At 44.2% G+C, this 17,535-nt stretch overlaps 1 protein-coding gene across 11 annotated transcripts in view; it reads right to left on the minus strand.

Annotated features, from left to right (window-relative positions):
* Window positions 1-556: 556 nt before the first annotated feature.
* Window positions 557-17,535, minus strand: part of cacna1g (calcium channel, voltage-dependent, T type, alpha 1G subunit) — a 367,678-nt gene continuing 350,699 nt past the window's right edge. For 10 of the 11 annotated variants that reach the window (XM_061709003.1, XM_061709001.1, XM_061709005.1 and 7 more), the window contains 3 exons: window positions 10,530-10,719; window positions 9,172-9,341; window positions 557-2,376 (listed from right to left, as the gene is read on the minus strand). In XM_061709003.1, coding sequence (XP_061564987.1) covers window positions 1,318-2,376; window positions 9,172-9,341; window positions 10,530-10,719 — 1,419 coding nt within the window. In that variant the 3' untranslated portion in view covers window positions 557-1,317. The remainder of the gene's footprint in view (window positions 2,377-9,171; window positions 9,342-10,529; window positions 10,720-17,535) is intronic. The other variant, XM_061708998.1, reaches the window with a different exon arrangement.

Here is a 17,535-nt window from a genome sequence, read left to right on the forward strand (position 1 = left end):
ACATGCAGCATGTGTTGCCTTCATTGTAAGGCTGATACAAGACTTTTAATTTTTTGCGGCTCCAGACATATTTGTTTTTTGTGTTTTTGGTCCAATGTGGCTCTTTTAACATTTTGGGTTGCCGACCCCTGGTTTAGACCATACAGTATATCGAGAGGTTTACCTTTCAGCTCTGGTCTGTCTTCACTGCTACCGGCTGGTACCGAATGCACATATTGATACACTTTGTAAACATACTAATTTAAAGAGAGAGAGAAAGACATAAGAAAAACAAACTTATAACACCCAACCCTAATTATGTCCTGTATTATGTGCAGTGACAGTCCGTTTTACAATAATGAAACGTTGTTGAACTCTGAACTAGCTGCTTGTTCAGCTCACTGAAGGGAGACCAAACCTTTGAGGCAGTCAACTTAAAAAACAATTGTAAAATCAATCTGAAATGGTGGTTATTTTCAAATTGCTCTTCCGTCTTCACATCCTGTGAACAGAATTCTGGGCTGCGTGGAATACACAAGAGAAACAAGTAATCAATATATAACATACAAGCGTACCCTCCCTTTTCCCCTCTAAGAATCAAAACAACCACGTTCTGGTCTGTGTGCTTAAAAATCCAAGCTTAGTTTAATGATTAGTTTTTTTTATATTTATATATATTTATATATATTTATATATTATTCCTACAAATACATGGTTTTCAGCACTTTGAAAAATGTTCACTTTCTTCAGTAAAGCAAGAAAGCTAGAAATATCCTACAGTGAAAAAGAAAGACAAAGACAAACCATTGTTGACCAAAAAGAGGGGAAATAAATTCACAAAAAAGACGTGAAAATAATTGAATGAAATTAAAAACAACATCCTGTACAAACACTGTGGCCCAATAATTTAAGAAAATAGGGTCTCTAAAACGTTCATATTGCTTTGTACCTCCACTGACCAGGTCCCCCCTGCGCGACACCAGGCAGGTCCGACGGCGACCAGAGAGGGCGCCGGTGTCGCTCCAGAGGTCCGGGGTCGAGCTGCAGCCGGGGGCATGCAGGTGTTCCAGAAGAGAAACAGTCATGTTTGTTGTTTCAGGTGTTCACGTCTTCTCTGGTTGTTTTGGCAGTAACAATACAAAGACAAGGGATGGTCACACTACTACAGTAACGCACTCCTCATGAAACCAAGGATGTTTTTACTGTTTGTTGTAGTTTAACCATTATTACTTTCTACAGCATTATTACTAAACTATCACCATCACAGATACACGGAGTGCATCATGTGTTTGTGTGTATGCATGTATGTGTGAATCTGTGTAATGGAAGTATCAGTGTTCAGTGCTCAGAGCTCGTCTTCTCAAAGGAGAAGCTGGGAAGTGTCAATAGCTTGGGGTTGGTACTGGGGTTTGGCGAGCCTCCGTCCTGTCCCGGGCCCTCTCCAACTCCCAGGTCGAATGAGTCCTTGGAGTCACTTGAGGGCGCTCTCCTCCTCAGGCAAGTGTCCCTGCTGGGAAGCGGAGGGGGCACGCCCGTCCCCCCCAACCCATGTCCCCCCAGGCCCCCGTAGAGGCCGGACTGGGGCTCGAGTCCATCGGGAGGTTCCACGGATATGCACGGCGGGCTCATCTTCTTCTTCCGGCGGGGAGAGGGCAGCGATGTCTGGGTGGGGATCTGGCTGGAGGTCTGCAGGCTGTTGGCCCGGGAGACGAAGCCGGACGACGTGGACGTGGTGCTGTGCTGCTGGCTGGACTCCGCCGCCGAGCATACTTCTACAGAGTGGCGTCGCGGGTCGTCCAACCAGGAATAGGGGCGTGGGCGGGGCAGTAGCGTGCTCCGGCCCTGTGTGTCAACACTGTGGAACCTCTTCAGCTGCCTCAAACATGGACTCCGAATTTCCTGGCAGCCTGCAAAGCTACTGTAGCCGTCATTGCCACTACTGCTGCCGTCCTCCGCCGTGATGTCATCACTGCCAGCCAGCCCTGAGCAGGTAATGAGAGATACTTCTTGATCCTCGGATGCTGCCTCCTCCTCCTCCTGCTGCTGCTGCTGATGCTGTGGCCTGGCTGGTAGAGGTGGAGGGGGCAGGGGGACCGATGAGGACGAATAAGAGGTGAGGCAGTGCTGGTCATGTTGCTGGGTGTGCACGCTGCCGGGGCGCGAGGGCTTCGGAGAGGCAGCTGGTGTGGCAGGGACCAGGCACACCGCCGGCTGCTGCTGCTGCTGCTGCTGCTGCTGCTGATCATGAAGGTCATCAGAGCAGGAGGAGTCAGAGGTGGAAGAAGACGAGGAGGAGGGAGATGAAGGAAAGCCCCCAGTAGCCACATTCACTATTCCTCCACTGCTCACCCCTCCATCTGAGCAAAGGGCCTCCTGAGAATCAGTGGACACCGCAACCTGAAAAAAACGGGGTATGGAAGGAAAGGGAGTGAAGCGGAGAGGAGATGGAGGTAAATGTGTAATAAGGGAAGGAGGAGGGGGAGGTAGAGGAGGCCATGGTTTAGGATCAGAGAGGATGACGGGTGAGAATAGTTAGTGTGAAGTGATGAAGATGAGAAGCAGTGGTTTGGTTCAAAGCTCACTCTGGCCAGCAGGTTCCCACAGGGCTGTCTGAAACTCTCATTGTGGGGAGGTTGAATTCTGCTACGATGTAAAACCCAGACATGGGGTCGCTGTGCACCGATTCCTTCAATGTAATTGCTTTTTGGGAAATTAATTTGTAAAAAATTGAATAATGCCAAAAGAAACCAGTTCTGAGTCGGTCACAACTTTAGAAATGTGCTATCAATCACCCTAACATGAAAGATTAAAACGAGGATATGAAAAAAAGATTCAAAACCAACAGAAAATGAGCCGTAATCCCTTTTCTTAGATTCTGGGGAAATATCCAGAGGACACGGAATAACAGATTTTAGACCTGTTTGAATGTAGCAAGAAGACCTTAACAGATAAATCGCAGATACCGGTACATACCACAGATGTTAAATAATTCAGCCCCCCTTCCTCCTGTGGACTCATTTCACAGCATTGTTAAATAGTTCTTCATACATTCACATGCCAAGTACGTCCTGACATGATGCAGCCGGTCTCTCAGCACAGTGAGAGGATGCTGTTAGAGGAGGAAGAGAGGCCATCTATCTAGCTGTAATCAGCACCCGGTGAAAACTGCACCAGGCGTTGGCAGTGACACTCAGCTTGACTTCAACATGGCTCTTCACAACATAAAACCACCAATCTTCCACTGACCTGCAGACAACTCGAGGTTTGGTTCTCTTTATTAGGTTGAAAGCATCCGCTGCTCCATCTGGTCCTCAACAAAACGAACCCTCCGTCACTACGAAGTTGCCTGCACAGGCCTGTGCTACGTAAGCAGTCTTGTATTTTAAATTGGTCATTTAATCCACAAATCTGATTCTCTGAGCTGCTTGTCTAGCCCAGGGGTCGGCAACCCGCGGCTCTAGAGCCGCATGTGGCTCTTTAGCGCCGCCCTAGTGGCTACCTGGAGCTTTAAAAAAAATGTTTGACCTTTTTTTCCTTTTTTTCCTTCTTTTTTCTCTTTTCTGTTTATTTTTTCCTTTTTTTTTCTTTTTTTTATCTTTTTCTTCCTTTCCTTTTTAATCTCGATATTTTGACTTTTTTCTCAAAATTTTGACTTTTTTTCTAGAAATTTTGACTTTTCTTTCGACATTTCGACTTTTTTCTCGACATTTCAGCTTTTTTCTCGAAGTGCATAATGAAAAAAAAAAAATCTCCCCCCAGTTCTAACTAATATAGATACATGCAGCATGTGTTGCTTTTCATTCTAAGGCTTACACAAGACTTTTCCATTTTTTGCGGCTCCAGACATATTTGTTTTTTTGGTCCAATATGGCTCTTTCAACATTTTGGGTTGCCGATCCCTGGTCTAGCCCATCCAACATCTGTGGTATCAGCCAATTAATTAATAAGGCAACCAAAACACTGCAAATTCAAGCATCCAGAGAGGATCAAATGGTGACTTCCAGTTTGAAAAAATGTGTTATCTTGGATGTGCCAAAGCATGCTTACCTGAATTCTGAATCAAGGCCTAACAGATCATCATTTTTATTTTCATTAACTCTATTGTGCTATTCACTGTATTAACAGACCATCTAAGAGCTCTATGGTCCTTTTTTTTAGGAAGTGAAATATTATGATCATCTCATGAGCATAAAATAAGCTATCAGTTTCCTATCCAACTACGTCACACAGCATCCGAGGTGCAAGTGTAACAACAGCTCAATACCACCATCTCACGTAAGCTACTATAATAGAGTTCCACATCCTTGATGTTTGAAAGCATTCTGAGTTTGAACACAGTCAACCCATGAGATTAAAGTCTGCTGACCTGGGATGGTCGCTTGGAGTGGAAGGATTAACTCGGGAGACCTCTCGCTGCTGCTCTCTAACCCTCCGTTTACGGGATCCCGCCTTCACAGGCTCTAAGTAAAACCCCAGGACACAAAAGTCTGAGCCAAAGGTTTACTGGCTGCAGCCTCAAGCTTTACAACTCCGGCTCACAGTGAGGAGACTGACACATGCGTAAAACACAGGGCTAATCAGATGTTGCTCCTACAACGATATCTGAAACAGGAATAGCTGCATGGGTTTGATCAAAAATAGATACAAGGCCCATCTAATCATTTAACTAGGAGTTGGGTAAAGTCAGCTCCTGGCAAGATGGCGACTACTGGAGCTCACAATTCAACTTTAAACCCACCTATAGGAGAAGGTGCACTCACTTCTCTGAGTACAGTCTACGCAGAAGAGTTGCGATGAACACAGAGGAGTTATTCAGCTCAATACCAGATACACAGCACATTTGGCTCTTTGAGGCTGTTGTATGATAAATATATTTATAATATTAGCAGGAAGGTTGGCTTTATCTTGCATCAAATGAATGTCTCATCTTTAACCGTGCCAAATATTGTGTGCAAAGTTTAACATGTTTTAACCATCTCATAGGGTTAAGGTCTGAGTTTAAAATAACTACTTATGATTTATTCTTTTTTTTTTTACCTGCAGGAAAACATAGACGATAATTAGTCACATTTGATACTCCCAATATATCCACTTGGTGGTGGTGGTTTTTAAAGTTGAAGAGTCCCTGTTCTGGGTCTCTGGTAAGCGCCTAGAGAGTTCTGTTGTAATAGATGTTGAATTGAAGACTTTGGATAAACTGTGCTAAAACCTCCCCACATGGCACAAGAACATAAGGACTGCTGCAGACGCGTTGAGCTTTGAGACAGACCACATAAACCTCTGACCTGTGCCCATTGACACAGAACCCTGTAAACGGTCAACAGTGTAATTTCCCCATAGAATTTATAAACCACTTCCAATCTGTCAATCATTCTTACCTCCGTACTGAACCACACAGGGTGTGAGGCCAAGAGACACAAGGTAAACATGATATGCATCTACTGTAGGGAAGGAAGGGTTAGTAAGCATGACCTCAGGAAATTCTTTCATCCCACATAAACCTCGAGCTTAAAGAGGATTTAGGTTAATAAAAAAAAAGCATTAAAGCGATGGTGATGAAAAAGCAAGAGATGGATTTGTTTTAAGGGGCAGCGATGGGGAGAAGTGTTTGAATTCATGGGTTTCCCTGCATCAGCTCTGAATGATGGGGCGACAGAGTCATCTAGTGGGCAAAATTAAGTATTACAACATATGCTGAGCCCCAGCTGCAGCAACGCCACACCTTAAAAACATAACAATGCTCTCTGGAGCAATTTGGAAAATGATCACCCTGTAAATGTGTTTTTTCACTCACATAATGGGCTAAAGTACAATGAAAAGTGTACTCTGGTTAACAAGTATGTACTGTTCAAGCAGTAAACTAGGAGCTAAAAAATTCATTGTTGCTCTGTCTTCATGGTACTGTAAATATAAAATGAAAGACGAACAGCATTTGCCGTTATGTATGAATCCCCTGAGTTATATTGCCTTTACTATTTTAAATGCACTGAATAATGAGCAATTTTTCTTTCTTTCTTTTTTTTTAATCCACATTTCACCGGGTTCCATCCTGAATGCATCTGCTGAACATCCAGTAATGAAACGATGAAACATTAGTGAGCTCCAGTCATGTAAATTCTCTGATATAAAAAATCTACAACCCCAAATCAGAAAACGTTGGGACGTGTCAATCAACTCAAGAGATCTGGAGGAATTTCAGTGCTGGCAAAGGAGCGTGCCTCAGTTAGACACCACAGATGTGGGCTGACGTTGACTCTATGGTTCTTTTTCTGTAGTAGGAAATTGGATTTTAAGAACGTTATAAATCAGACCACATGGACAAGATGTGAAACATTTCTTAAAGGGAAAGTTCGTGTTTTTACAACCTGGACCTTATTTCTGGCATTTTTTATGGTTGTATACTCACCCAGAGGTGTTTGGTGTCATTTGGAGTCCTTCGGAAGATATTAGGAGTTTTTTGCGAGCCGCTTCTCCATATAACGGTAGCGCATGGGGCACCGCGGGACACAGACGATGCAGCGTCTAAATAACACATGATTGCCGCGAAACTCTTCATTTCTTTTATGAATCACTAGATCTGCTTCCAGGACCTGTTGTAACATTGTGGGGCGGTCTGTGTATTAAATAAATCCGTTTGTAAACAAGACCTCTGAACTCATGACGTCATTTCTGTGCGCGCACTCTGTCCTCCGTTCAGTGAGCTCTTCAGCCGTATACCCTGGCTCAAAACGGTAAGGACGTCCATCATATTCAAAGTCGTCGTCCACAACCTCAGAATTTGACAAATATTCAGACATGTTTCAAATAACTAACAGTAAACTAACAGTAGTGAACTCCAGCTGTACACGGAGCTGTGTCTGGGACGCACGGGATTACACAGACAGCCCCACAATGTTACAACAGGTCCTGGAAGCAGATCTAGTGATTCATAAAAGAAATGAAGAGTTTTGCGGCAATCATGTGTTATTTAGACGCTGCATCGTCTGTATCCCTCTGTGCCCCAGGCGCTACCGTTATATGGAGAAGCGGCTCGCAAAAAACTCCTAATATCTTCCGAAGGACTCCAAATGACACCAAACACCTCTGGGTGAGTATACAACCATAAAAAATGCCAGAAATAAGGTCCAGGTTGTAAAAAAACGAACTTTCCCTTTAAGCACAACGATATTGAGTAACATCCACAATTGCCACTGAAATTGTGCAATTGGAAGCCTGAATTGAACCTTGTCCAGAGGCAATGGGAACGTCCCTGTTCAGAGGTATCGGGGATGGACCGTCACCCAGTGGAAACATGTAGAAGCCAGTTATTCGGACGGCAGCAGTAAGGGAGGAAGGGACACTGAGACTTTACAGAAACATGCCTTTTTTCTTTCCATGGATATCCATGTAAAACCACATCCTGCAACAAGTTACACACAAACTAAACATCTTTGGGTTTCTGAAATTTGTAAAGAAATGGAAATCAAAGTGCTGCATTATTAAATGTTCTTTTTCTATCGTCCCAACTTCTTTCGATTTGGAGTTGAACAAACTCTATTTAAATCCTTGTTTCTTATGGGATAAACTGTCTGATAGAGTTGTAGATGCTGTAGATGTGGTTGGTTAGCAAAAAAAAGAGAAAAAAAAACAAACATTTGCAACAATGATGGACAACAGAAGTTTAAAGAACCAAAAGATGGCGGATCTATGTGCGTGCATGTGTCTGTGAAGATGAAGATGGAAGTCCAGTGTTTCTGAAAGGCCCAGTGGTGGTTTGTTTGCTGTTTGCTGTTTCAGAAACAGTATCTGTGTTTGAGCGTTGGCTCGGGATCGGCCGGCGTTTGAGCCCAACTGAGCTGAGATCAATGAAAAGCAGATACCATGAGGCAGGAGATCAATTCCAAATTAACAGGAATACCAGGAAGAGCAGAGAAGAGAAAGAGGGAAGAAAGGGAGACTGTTTAGACCATGCATGAAAAGCGTTAAACCAAATTCTCTACAGCAGAGTTTTAGAGCCACTTTGAAGGAAAATGAATCAGAACTCTTTGTTTTCATTTCCGTGTCCTTTGGTGTCTTAAGCATGTCAGCCGCTGCTGCACAACAACCCAGTCGTCATTTTTACACTCAGTGGGACCCATCAGAGATAGAAATGGGCCAAAAAAATGGGGGCCCATGTGGGATTTTCTGCTGGTGTCATATTGGCCACATGTGAATTACCCATCTGGGTTTGCTTAGGTGGGGGGTCCAAGTGGGACCCGGATAAGACAATCACTGTGAACAACTCTCATGGGGTCAAAATGAAACCAGCAGCCAATCTGACTCCATCCAGGAAAGAGGGAAAGTTGCAGCTCCTTAACTGACCACCAGGGGCGGGCTCCTAACTGAGTCAGTCTCCATCGCTTTAGCTGTCTGCTTTGCTCCGTCTCAACCAAGCGCCAAACATTTCACTTCTGCATCGAGTCTCACGCAGAACTAAGTGTCGTCGCAGTTCCTTGACTGACCACTAGAGGCTGGCCGCAAAAGCGAGTCAGTCGTTGTGTACCACACAAGGAGAGTTTATATCAAGCTATACATTTATATCTGATATGATTGATTGACAGTTGGCTGGTTATCACTTCTTCAGCCATCAAAAACAACATGTTAGCAGAGCAACCAGCCGCTTTCACAAACTCCGGGTCGGCTAAACGCAGCGGCCATTTTTGATTTCACCATTGAATTGATGTGTTAAACGGTATATCCTGCCGGAAACATCTGGGCGGGGTTCAGCTGAAGGAGCAGGGAGCAAAGCAAATTTTGATTTACATGCGGTGGGCCTGTTCCCATCGGCTTGCTGAGCAACATGGCTGCGCCCCACACCAATGGGTCACGTGACCGAATGCTTAATCCATGGTTTTATACAGTCTACTGCATCAACTCGAGCTCCGAGCTGCAAATAAAGCCTTAATAGAGTGTAGTCATTTTTGATTTCCCCTGTTAGTACGTTTTTTCCTCCAGTGGCCGTAATACTCTCTCTAGAAATTGCTTTAAACAGTAACCTCGTACTTTTCACTATTCACACATTTGTAAATGTGTTAAATTGCTTTCTTTGCATCTACTCGTATGGTTTGAGTGAAAATCTGACAGTTTTAGGTTGTATTAGTCCGGAAGTATTGACAATCCTTTCAAGCATCACCTGGGGTCATGTGCAAATCTGGCAGGAAGGGATTTATTCACCTGTCGCCGGAGCGTGCGGCTGAACGTCTGTGCACGTCTGGGCGGGAGACGTTGCGGTAAACTCTCGGAGTCTGAGTGGCTGTGGGGACTGATGGGTCTGAAGAAGTCCCTGGGGACGGTCAGCTGCTTGGAAGACTCTTCGGGCTGCGACCTCACTGAGCTGCTGGAGCCTGCAGAGCACAGCACTGACGGGTAAGTCATTTTATTTATTTATGTATTTATTTAATAAGGATTAGCTGGTGCCATAGCAGCCAGCTAGTCTTCCTGGGGTCCGCAACACATACAGTACAATCACAATTAAAAAAGCACACAGAACAAAAATCTAAACATAAAAGCGAAAACAATACATACAATAGATAATAGACAAACCCGTCATCTAAAACAAATCATATCCACAACACACCAAACAAATGAAATTACTGTCTTAAATAGATTTTAAGTTTCCTCTGAAAAATGTATTTACTGTAACTGTAAATACAGCAGAGATACTGAGTGTAAATGCATTCATGAAATGTATGTAACGGTGCATATAATTTATTAACATTATTATTATTATTTTTTATTTTTTTTCTTGTTTTCTGTATTTATTTGTAATTTGAAGAAAACGTGATTAGTTTATTTGGGACTATTTTCTGTGATGTGTTTTCAAGTCTCGCGGGTTTCCAAGTCTCGCAGGGTTTTCAAGTCTCGCGGGTTTACAGGTCTCGCGTTGTTTGGGACCTCTTCCGGCTGTTAACTTCCAGTTTCGGCTCCAAACAAATAGGAGGATGGATGGACTTCATGTTACCTTGCGGTCATGATAGTTTAATGCTGATAACAAAGGCAGCTGATCATCCAAGTTGCAAGGATAAGCTCCACAACCTCACCACGTGCAAAGGACTCTTAATTCCCTCTTGTGCATGCAGCCAATGAGGTATTTGTATATGTCTTTATTTTTTCTGTAATTGTATTGTTAACTTCATGTATATTTGCTATATGTTTGTTTTTAGTTTCACGGTGTAATGGAGGAGTAATGAAGATTGCCTTCATTAAATCAGTCAAGAAACCACTTGTGTTTGCCGTGCTTGGAGGGAGTTACACTGAGGTAGATAATTCCAGAGAGACATTGACCTGTAGATAAAAGAACGTTGTAAAGCATTTGTTTTTGAACGAGGCAATACTAGCAGACCATTACTGGACCCTCTAGTGTTATGACCATGAATATTATTAGTAAAAACAACTTGTTCAAACAAAAGAACTGGAGTTTTACTACTAGTGACCAATTTAAACATTGATAGTGTGTTGAATGAGAGCCTCTTCTCCACTGACGCCGTCACCCAGACGTCCGCTGGCATCAAGTTGGACTCCCTTTTCCTCACCTGATTGAGCCCGGTGGAAGCCCAGTATGTGCTGCGGCCCCTGTGACTCTGCTGGAGATGAGGGGCCGAAGGGCTGCGGGGGGAAGAACATGTAGCTGTCGTTGGGCAGAGAGTGGGTTCGCCCCACCACGGGCTTTCTGATGCTCAGCAGGTTGTTCTCCAGCGGCTCTTCGGAAGCGAGCTGCTCCGGCTGCAAACAGAGACCAGAGTTAAGAGTCTTTTTAACTATCACACACTTTCTCACACACTCAGACTCGTTATCGCTTTAAGACACCAGATGAACAAAGAGGCGGAGATCATCAGCAGACGCTGGAGTTGACTGGCTCGGAGCTGCCACAGATCACAGGAACGTCTCCAATTCTGTTTTAGGCGCAAGACAACGCTCCACTTTTTTTTTTTCTTTTTTTTTTTTGTCCGCTTCTGCCACTAAGTCATATGAGGGCCTTTCTGTGGGCCTGCTCTGTGATTGGTTGTCAGCTAGGGCAGTGTGCAGCAGCAGCAGCCTCGCCCGCTACAGAAACCAGCTTACATTCACCACAGAGCTGCCGGAGCTCCTACACACAACCCGTCACAACCCCTGCAGCAAAAATGGGACACCTCTGAGTGGAGGGGGACAGAGGGTAGGACGGACACACACGAAGACGGATCAGACGGGATTCTGAAAACAGATGGAGACTCACATCTAAAGCGCTGAGTAAAAAGAGAGGGAACTGAAAACATGGAAGAGGGAGAACAACAGAGTATTACAGAGAGCGTGGAGATGATGCAAAGACATTAGAGGAACACTCCAAACCGGAAGGTGCACTAATCTACTGGACTGGAAAGGAAAATAAAACATCAGGCTGGAAAGGTGGAATGAGAAAGAAATATTGAGAGGCAGGTGGTTAGATTCCCCACGGCCCTCCCAAGGCCACTTGCACCCCTCTACCCTCTCACTCCGCTTTTTCTTTTGTATTTCAATTCAATTCATTTATATAGCGTCTATTACAACAGAAGTTGTATCTAGGATCTTTCCAGAGACCCAGAACATGACCCACAACAGTTATTACATAAACATAAACAATGGCAGGTAAAAACTCCCCTAGTGGGAGAAAAACCTTAAGCCAAACAGTGGCAAGGAAATTGGTATTGTCCCACTGACAGCGTTGTGTTGAAACAGACTGGGGTTGAACTCTTAATACTGTCATTTAGCAGATGCTTTTATCCAAAGCGACTTACATCTGACAGAACAAACCCCCGGGAGCAATTGGGGTTAAGGGGCCTTGCTCAGGGGCCCAAGGTGGTTCATCTTGGCTTGAACCCGGGTCCTCCAGACCCAAGCCCACCTCTGTAGCCACTAGACCAGGGACGGCCCGGGCCCACTTACTTAAAAGTTTGTGACGAGACAGAACATTCTTATTTAGACCGAGGCAGCGACAAACAACAAGGTTGCAATATGTTGTATTGCTGTGTTAGTCAAATATAGGCTCTTTTTTTTTCCTAATGTGTGCCCCGTAAACAAAAGGGCCACATGTGCAGATTAGCTGTTCGATGTGTAGTTGAGTTGTTTTCCCCCCAAAGCCCCTTAAAACCCGGAGCGCGAGCGTAACTGGGGGGGACAAGAGGCTTTGGAAGCACGATGGGAAGGAGGCGATAGAAGCAACTGCAGGGCAGAGCAGAAGGAAGAACGATAAAGAAGGAGAAAGAGGAACTGTGAGTACATTGAATTCCAGTCTGGATAGAAAGAGGGGGTTAAAATCGCCGGGGGCTGCGTCGTCTGTCAGAGCTACGGACCAGGACGTCTCAGAGGCCAGAGACAGAGCGTCCATCTCCGCTAGAGGGATCTAGGCAGGAAGAGATAGCCACTGGTGAGCAGAGAAGAACACACACACACACACACACACACACACACACACACACACACACACACACACACACACACACACACACACACACACACACACACACACACACACACACACACACACACACACACACACACACACACACACACACACACACACACACCGCGGTCCAGTTTTGCAGCGGTTTTGCTCTGTGGATTCGTGACATTAACCTGTTAACCCCTAGGGATTTTGGAGGTGAATTTCGTCTGAACAGGCCTATCCAAATTAAATCAACAATATCTCCACAATTATAAGGACAATAAGCATAATCTTGGTCTCAATGGATAGCTAAGACCTCACAGCATACATTTCCAGTGTCAGAAAAATTGTGAATGCCTGAGCAAATTGTGATAAACCGAAGAAAAAAAAGTTTTTTTTATGCTCGTATAATTTCTTTTTAGTTTGCACAGTGGAAAACACCATGATAGCAATGCATATAATTATAAAGACACCACTGCCTGGATTCAGCAACTCTTTGACTACAACTGTACCAAGTTACATGAGAATAGCTTAAATCACATAGATTTTATAACGGTTTTAGTGTGGATAGTACCAGGTGGACTCTCTATTTGGGCACTTGGATACCTATACTGTGCCAAAATGTGCCAAATGTGTTTTTTAACCCTTTTTAAAGGGAATATGGCTATAACATACTGATGATTTGATGATACATGATTTCGTAAATGTACTGTGTTTACCTGAAGGTTTGGAGAATCCCGTGGCACGTTCATTAATACATATAATCCATCATGTTATACTTAGAACTTCAGCATGTGGTGTTAAAAAAACAAACAAACTACATTTTCAAACTTCTCCTCGTACGTGGTGCAGTTCTGTTCCTAAACCTTCTGAATTGTGAACAAGCCTGATGGGGAGGTTTTATCTTGAACATTCACTGGATTCTTTACAGCTCCACCTGCTGTGTGAAGAGTGATGCAGCTGCAACAGGTGCCTGATCACATCAGGAGTGTCTTTAGGGGCTTTTAGATTAGAATATCATCCCTGAATGAAGAACTCATATCTAATGCGTTCTGGGCACAAATATGACGAGCAGTCTAGCATCTGCCACTCCTGCCGTTATGTCCGTTGACCGTGAAGAACTTCTTTCTGAGGCTCTTCGGATTGTTAATGACCCGAGTTTCGTTTCTTGCAAAGCCGCGGTCGGTCATTAAACGAGCCAGTTGCAGATTACTGTTCTGTGATATCCTGATTTATGGCGTCCAGGGCTCTGAGGATGGGGAGCTTACGGACATCCACAAATCGGGTATCCACCACTGTAAAAGAGGGTCTGTACACAACGGTAGTTGGGGACATTTCAACTTTTCCCGCGTCAGCCAATTCAATCATACGTGGGAATATCTCAATGGACATAGTTTATTTATGTCGTGAGCAGGAACTCATTTCATTTGGCTTTTTGTCAGGTTGTTTCTGTTGAGCGTCGCCGCAACCATTGCTACTCGAGTCCCACGGTAAGTGGAAACTTCTAAACCACTCAATGGGGCCACAATCATTGACTACAACAGCCGCGACTCACACCCATTTCCACGGCCTGTGGGACTGGAGCAACAGAAGGACACGCTGATAATCCTGGATCTAACAGGAACATACTGTATGTGCAATGCAACAGATTCAAACTGGGGGCATGTAGCAGAGCATGAAACTAGCAGGGAACCGCTGTGACCTGAATGTTGCGTGAATGCATCACTTTGAGAGTCAGGTGAATGAGAACTGGGGGTTAACAGCTGCAAGTTATGCAAATGACCCCATCACACTCTCATACTTGCACATTGTGTTGCACATTGGTTCAATTATGCAGAGCTCAGAGCACATTTAAAAAAGCACATTTAAAATGACTTTGTGGAGGTGGAATGAAAAATGCTTTGTGAGTGACTTTGCAAAACTCTGCCGAGTTTGGCTTCAATCTAGGAGAGCTTAAAAATCCGGAGTACTTCTGGCTTCTGTTGGACGTTCACTAATTTAACTGGAGAAATTATTTCTGACAGGCGAATGGTGTAGCCATTTCCATTTTTTAGCAGGAAACATTTCTGCTAATATATCAGTGAGGCAAGGGTGCCCTGAAGACTCTAATAGTGACATCTCAAAGCAATTCAAAGCTTTTACAAGACATATTTTTGCAATGCTAATGTAATTGTGCAAATTTTGTCCTCAGACCAGAAAAAAAGAGAGAGAGAGCCACCAAGATGCATTATTCAGGGCTTCAGTGATCCAGAGATGATAGATTGAGACATTTTTCTGCCGACTTTTGCGTAAGAGCGTGACCCGGTGGTCTCGGTAATCAATCAGTTCACTGTGACGGACAGGAAAAGTAGGTAATCGCCTATGAAAACACACACAAACACTGCATCGAGCTGAAGTGGGGAAACCGGGAAAACGGTGCCACTGACGCTGCTGATCGCCCAAGCGTGAATGAGAAGCCGAGATCCGAGGCAGAACATGATAAACGGCACCAAGGTGGGAACCGGCAGTTTAAAAGGAAAACGCTCTCAGTGAGGTAGAACGCCAGTTCAAACACGATAATGGATTTGAAGCTGCAAGATAAACATTAAAGTGTATGTTCTATTAGGGTCCTGGAGACTTACTTGTCTGTACATCTTATAGCCAGCAGCAATGGGCATGGACGATGTCATTTCAATGATGAATAAACCTTTAAAGGTCCTATATTATGCAATTCTGATCCCTATTTATATGGATCGAGCACCATTATAAAGTCTTTTTAGGTCGATTGCAACTCAAACTCTGTCTTTTTTAGACCTAGAAGCCTGAATCCCCTATTTTCTGTGTTGTGTCAGGTGGGGTCCCTGTTCGTCCCCCCCGCACCCCTGCTCCCCGCTCACTCTGCTGACTGAACCGCATCCCAGCTGGCTATAGATGCAGGAGCTGGAAGGATCTGAGTTTAGAGGGCCAAGAAAAAAAGGCGTCTTTAGGAAAAAGTTGGAAGCTCCCGCTGCGACTGGTGTTTCAGAACTATTATTCACCGTGGACCCCTCAAAATGACATTTTAACGACCTGAAAAAGGAGCATGAGACAGTTTAAAACAGGGTCAAAGGAATGGTCGCCGTCAGCTAGTCATCAAGCTGCACCAGTCTGTTAATGATGCAGCCATTCGTATGAGGGTGTGTTGAAGCGGAGAAGCATCTAGGACATGCAGGACGGCAGTCCCCAAGGACTAGTATTGGACACCCTTGGTTTTTAGACATTTTTTTAAATCTTTGAAAGTTGGAATTGCCATAATATGTGCTGTTAAAAAAAAACTCTGAAGCATTACAACTATGGTTGCACATAGCAGCTGCAACCATACATACTGTTAAAAAGAAGTTACAAACCTTTTATTTTTTCCTCAATATCTTTAACAGGAAAATTCTCGTAATTTAGGTCAGTTAGGAATCAATTTTTTTTAATTTGTAAATGTAAATGGGCAGCATCTTATCAGAATAAATATTTGTCCCCATGTGTAAACAATAACTGTCTCCCTGGACACAGAAGCTGTCTCCTCCCCGAGAGCGCTCCCATGACGCTGATACTTGTTGTTTAACAGATGATCACGAGATTTCCAGGCCTCTGGAAATTGTATCCACGGATGAACCAGACTTGACAGGGTCCTCAATCCTTTTCCTGAGGTCTTGATTGATTTCTTTTGATTTCCCCACGATTTGATACAATGTGGTTCTTGTGTTTGAAGGTGTGCATTTAAAATATATCTACAGAGGAAGCTTCACTTAATTCAAATAATCTAAATGATGCTGGTCACCTATCAGCAGCTCCTTATGTCAAAGACCCCGTCCACACGTAGCCGGGTATTTTTAAAAACGAATATTTCCCCCCTCCGTTTATAAAAAAATTTGCATCCACACATAACCGAAGATCTGCGTTTTCGACCACATTCAATAAGCATTCTAACCTGTAGATCATCTGCGGCTCCCGGGAAGCTGCACCTCCGCGGGCTCTGCGGCGGCTCCGCGGGCACCGTAGGGTGCGCGTCGCCGCGTACCCTACGGCGTAGCCTCTGTGTCGGTGTAACGCAGTAAGCGGTGGTCAAGACCAGAGACCATTTATTTAATAAATAGCTTGGAGAACAGATGCTGGATCATCTGTAGTTTTGTAGTGAACAAAAGTCGCACGTCAGAGCAGATTTGTTATTGTTTTGGCGCATAATGTGACGTTCGAAAACACAGAACTCCGGTTGTGTGTGTCTACACGCATCTACATAAACGGAGTTTTCAAAAATCTTCACTTTGCCCGGAGTTTTTTTAAACCTTCGTTTATTTGCGTTTTCGTGTGGATGACAGGTCAAAACGTAGGAAAATATCTCCGGTTTAGCAGATATCCGGAGATATCCGGCTACGTGTGGACGGGGTAAAAATGTCATCATGTGAATTCTCCAACCTGTTTAAGGACACAGTCAACTTAAGGTCTCGGGTAATAATAACAACAAATCTAACATATTTTCTAAACTTTATGGTTGCAACCTCCAAACCCTTTTGACGGAGGTCAAAGTAAAGATATAGTTCGCTCAACCTTCACTAGTCATTTATTCTCTGTGTTTTTTATTTCCAAAGATGAAAAAGATGGCTGCATCTGCCATGCGGATGATGGACTGGTTTTGACAGCTGTTCAAAAGCTTCAAGTGCAGCATTTTGATCTTGCCATCTATGTCCTTTGAAATGACACGCTACGAATGAGCGAAAGGCTCTGACTGAGAACTGAGGGAAATAAGCTCAACCATGCTGCGGCGGCTCGACACTCGACGCTGACCAAGAGGGTGAGATGTTGGGTCACGGACTTGTTGACATCTGTAGGATCTGCACCAGCTCTGGGTTGTTGGATAGCGCTTTTCCCTGAAAGGTTCCTGGTTCAAATCTTGATCGAGGCCTTTTTGGACTTCTCTATAAATCTTCAGTTTCCTCCACCAGTCTAAAGAGACGCATTAGACTAGTTGGCAATTCTATACAACCTTTAGGAGGGTGTGTGCTTGCTTGGTTATATGTGGCCCTGTAATGGACTAGCGAATTACCAGGTGCACCCCTACTTTTCACCCAAAGACAGCTGGGATAGGATCCAGCAGACCCCTGTACTGTTTTATATCAGCGGATTTCTGACAG

The sequence above is a fragment of the Cololabis saira genome, chromosome 19, assembly GCF_033807715.1.
Source record: "Cololabis saira isolate AMF1-May2022 chromosome 19, fColSai1.1, whole genome shotgun sequence".
NCBI classification, from domain to species: Eukaryota; Metazoa; Chordata; class Actinopteri; order Beloniformes; family Belonidae; genus Cololabis; species Cololabis saira.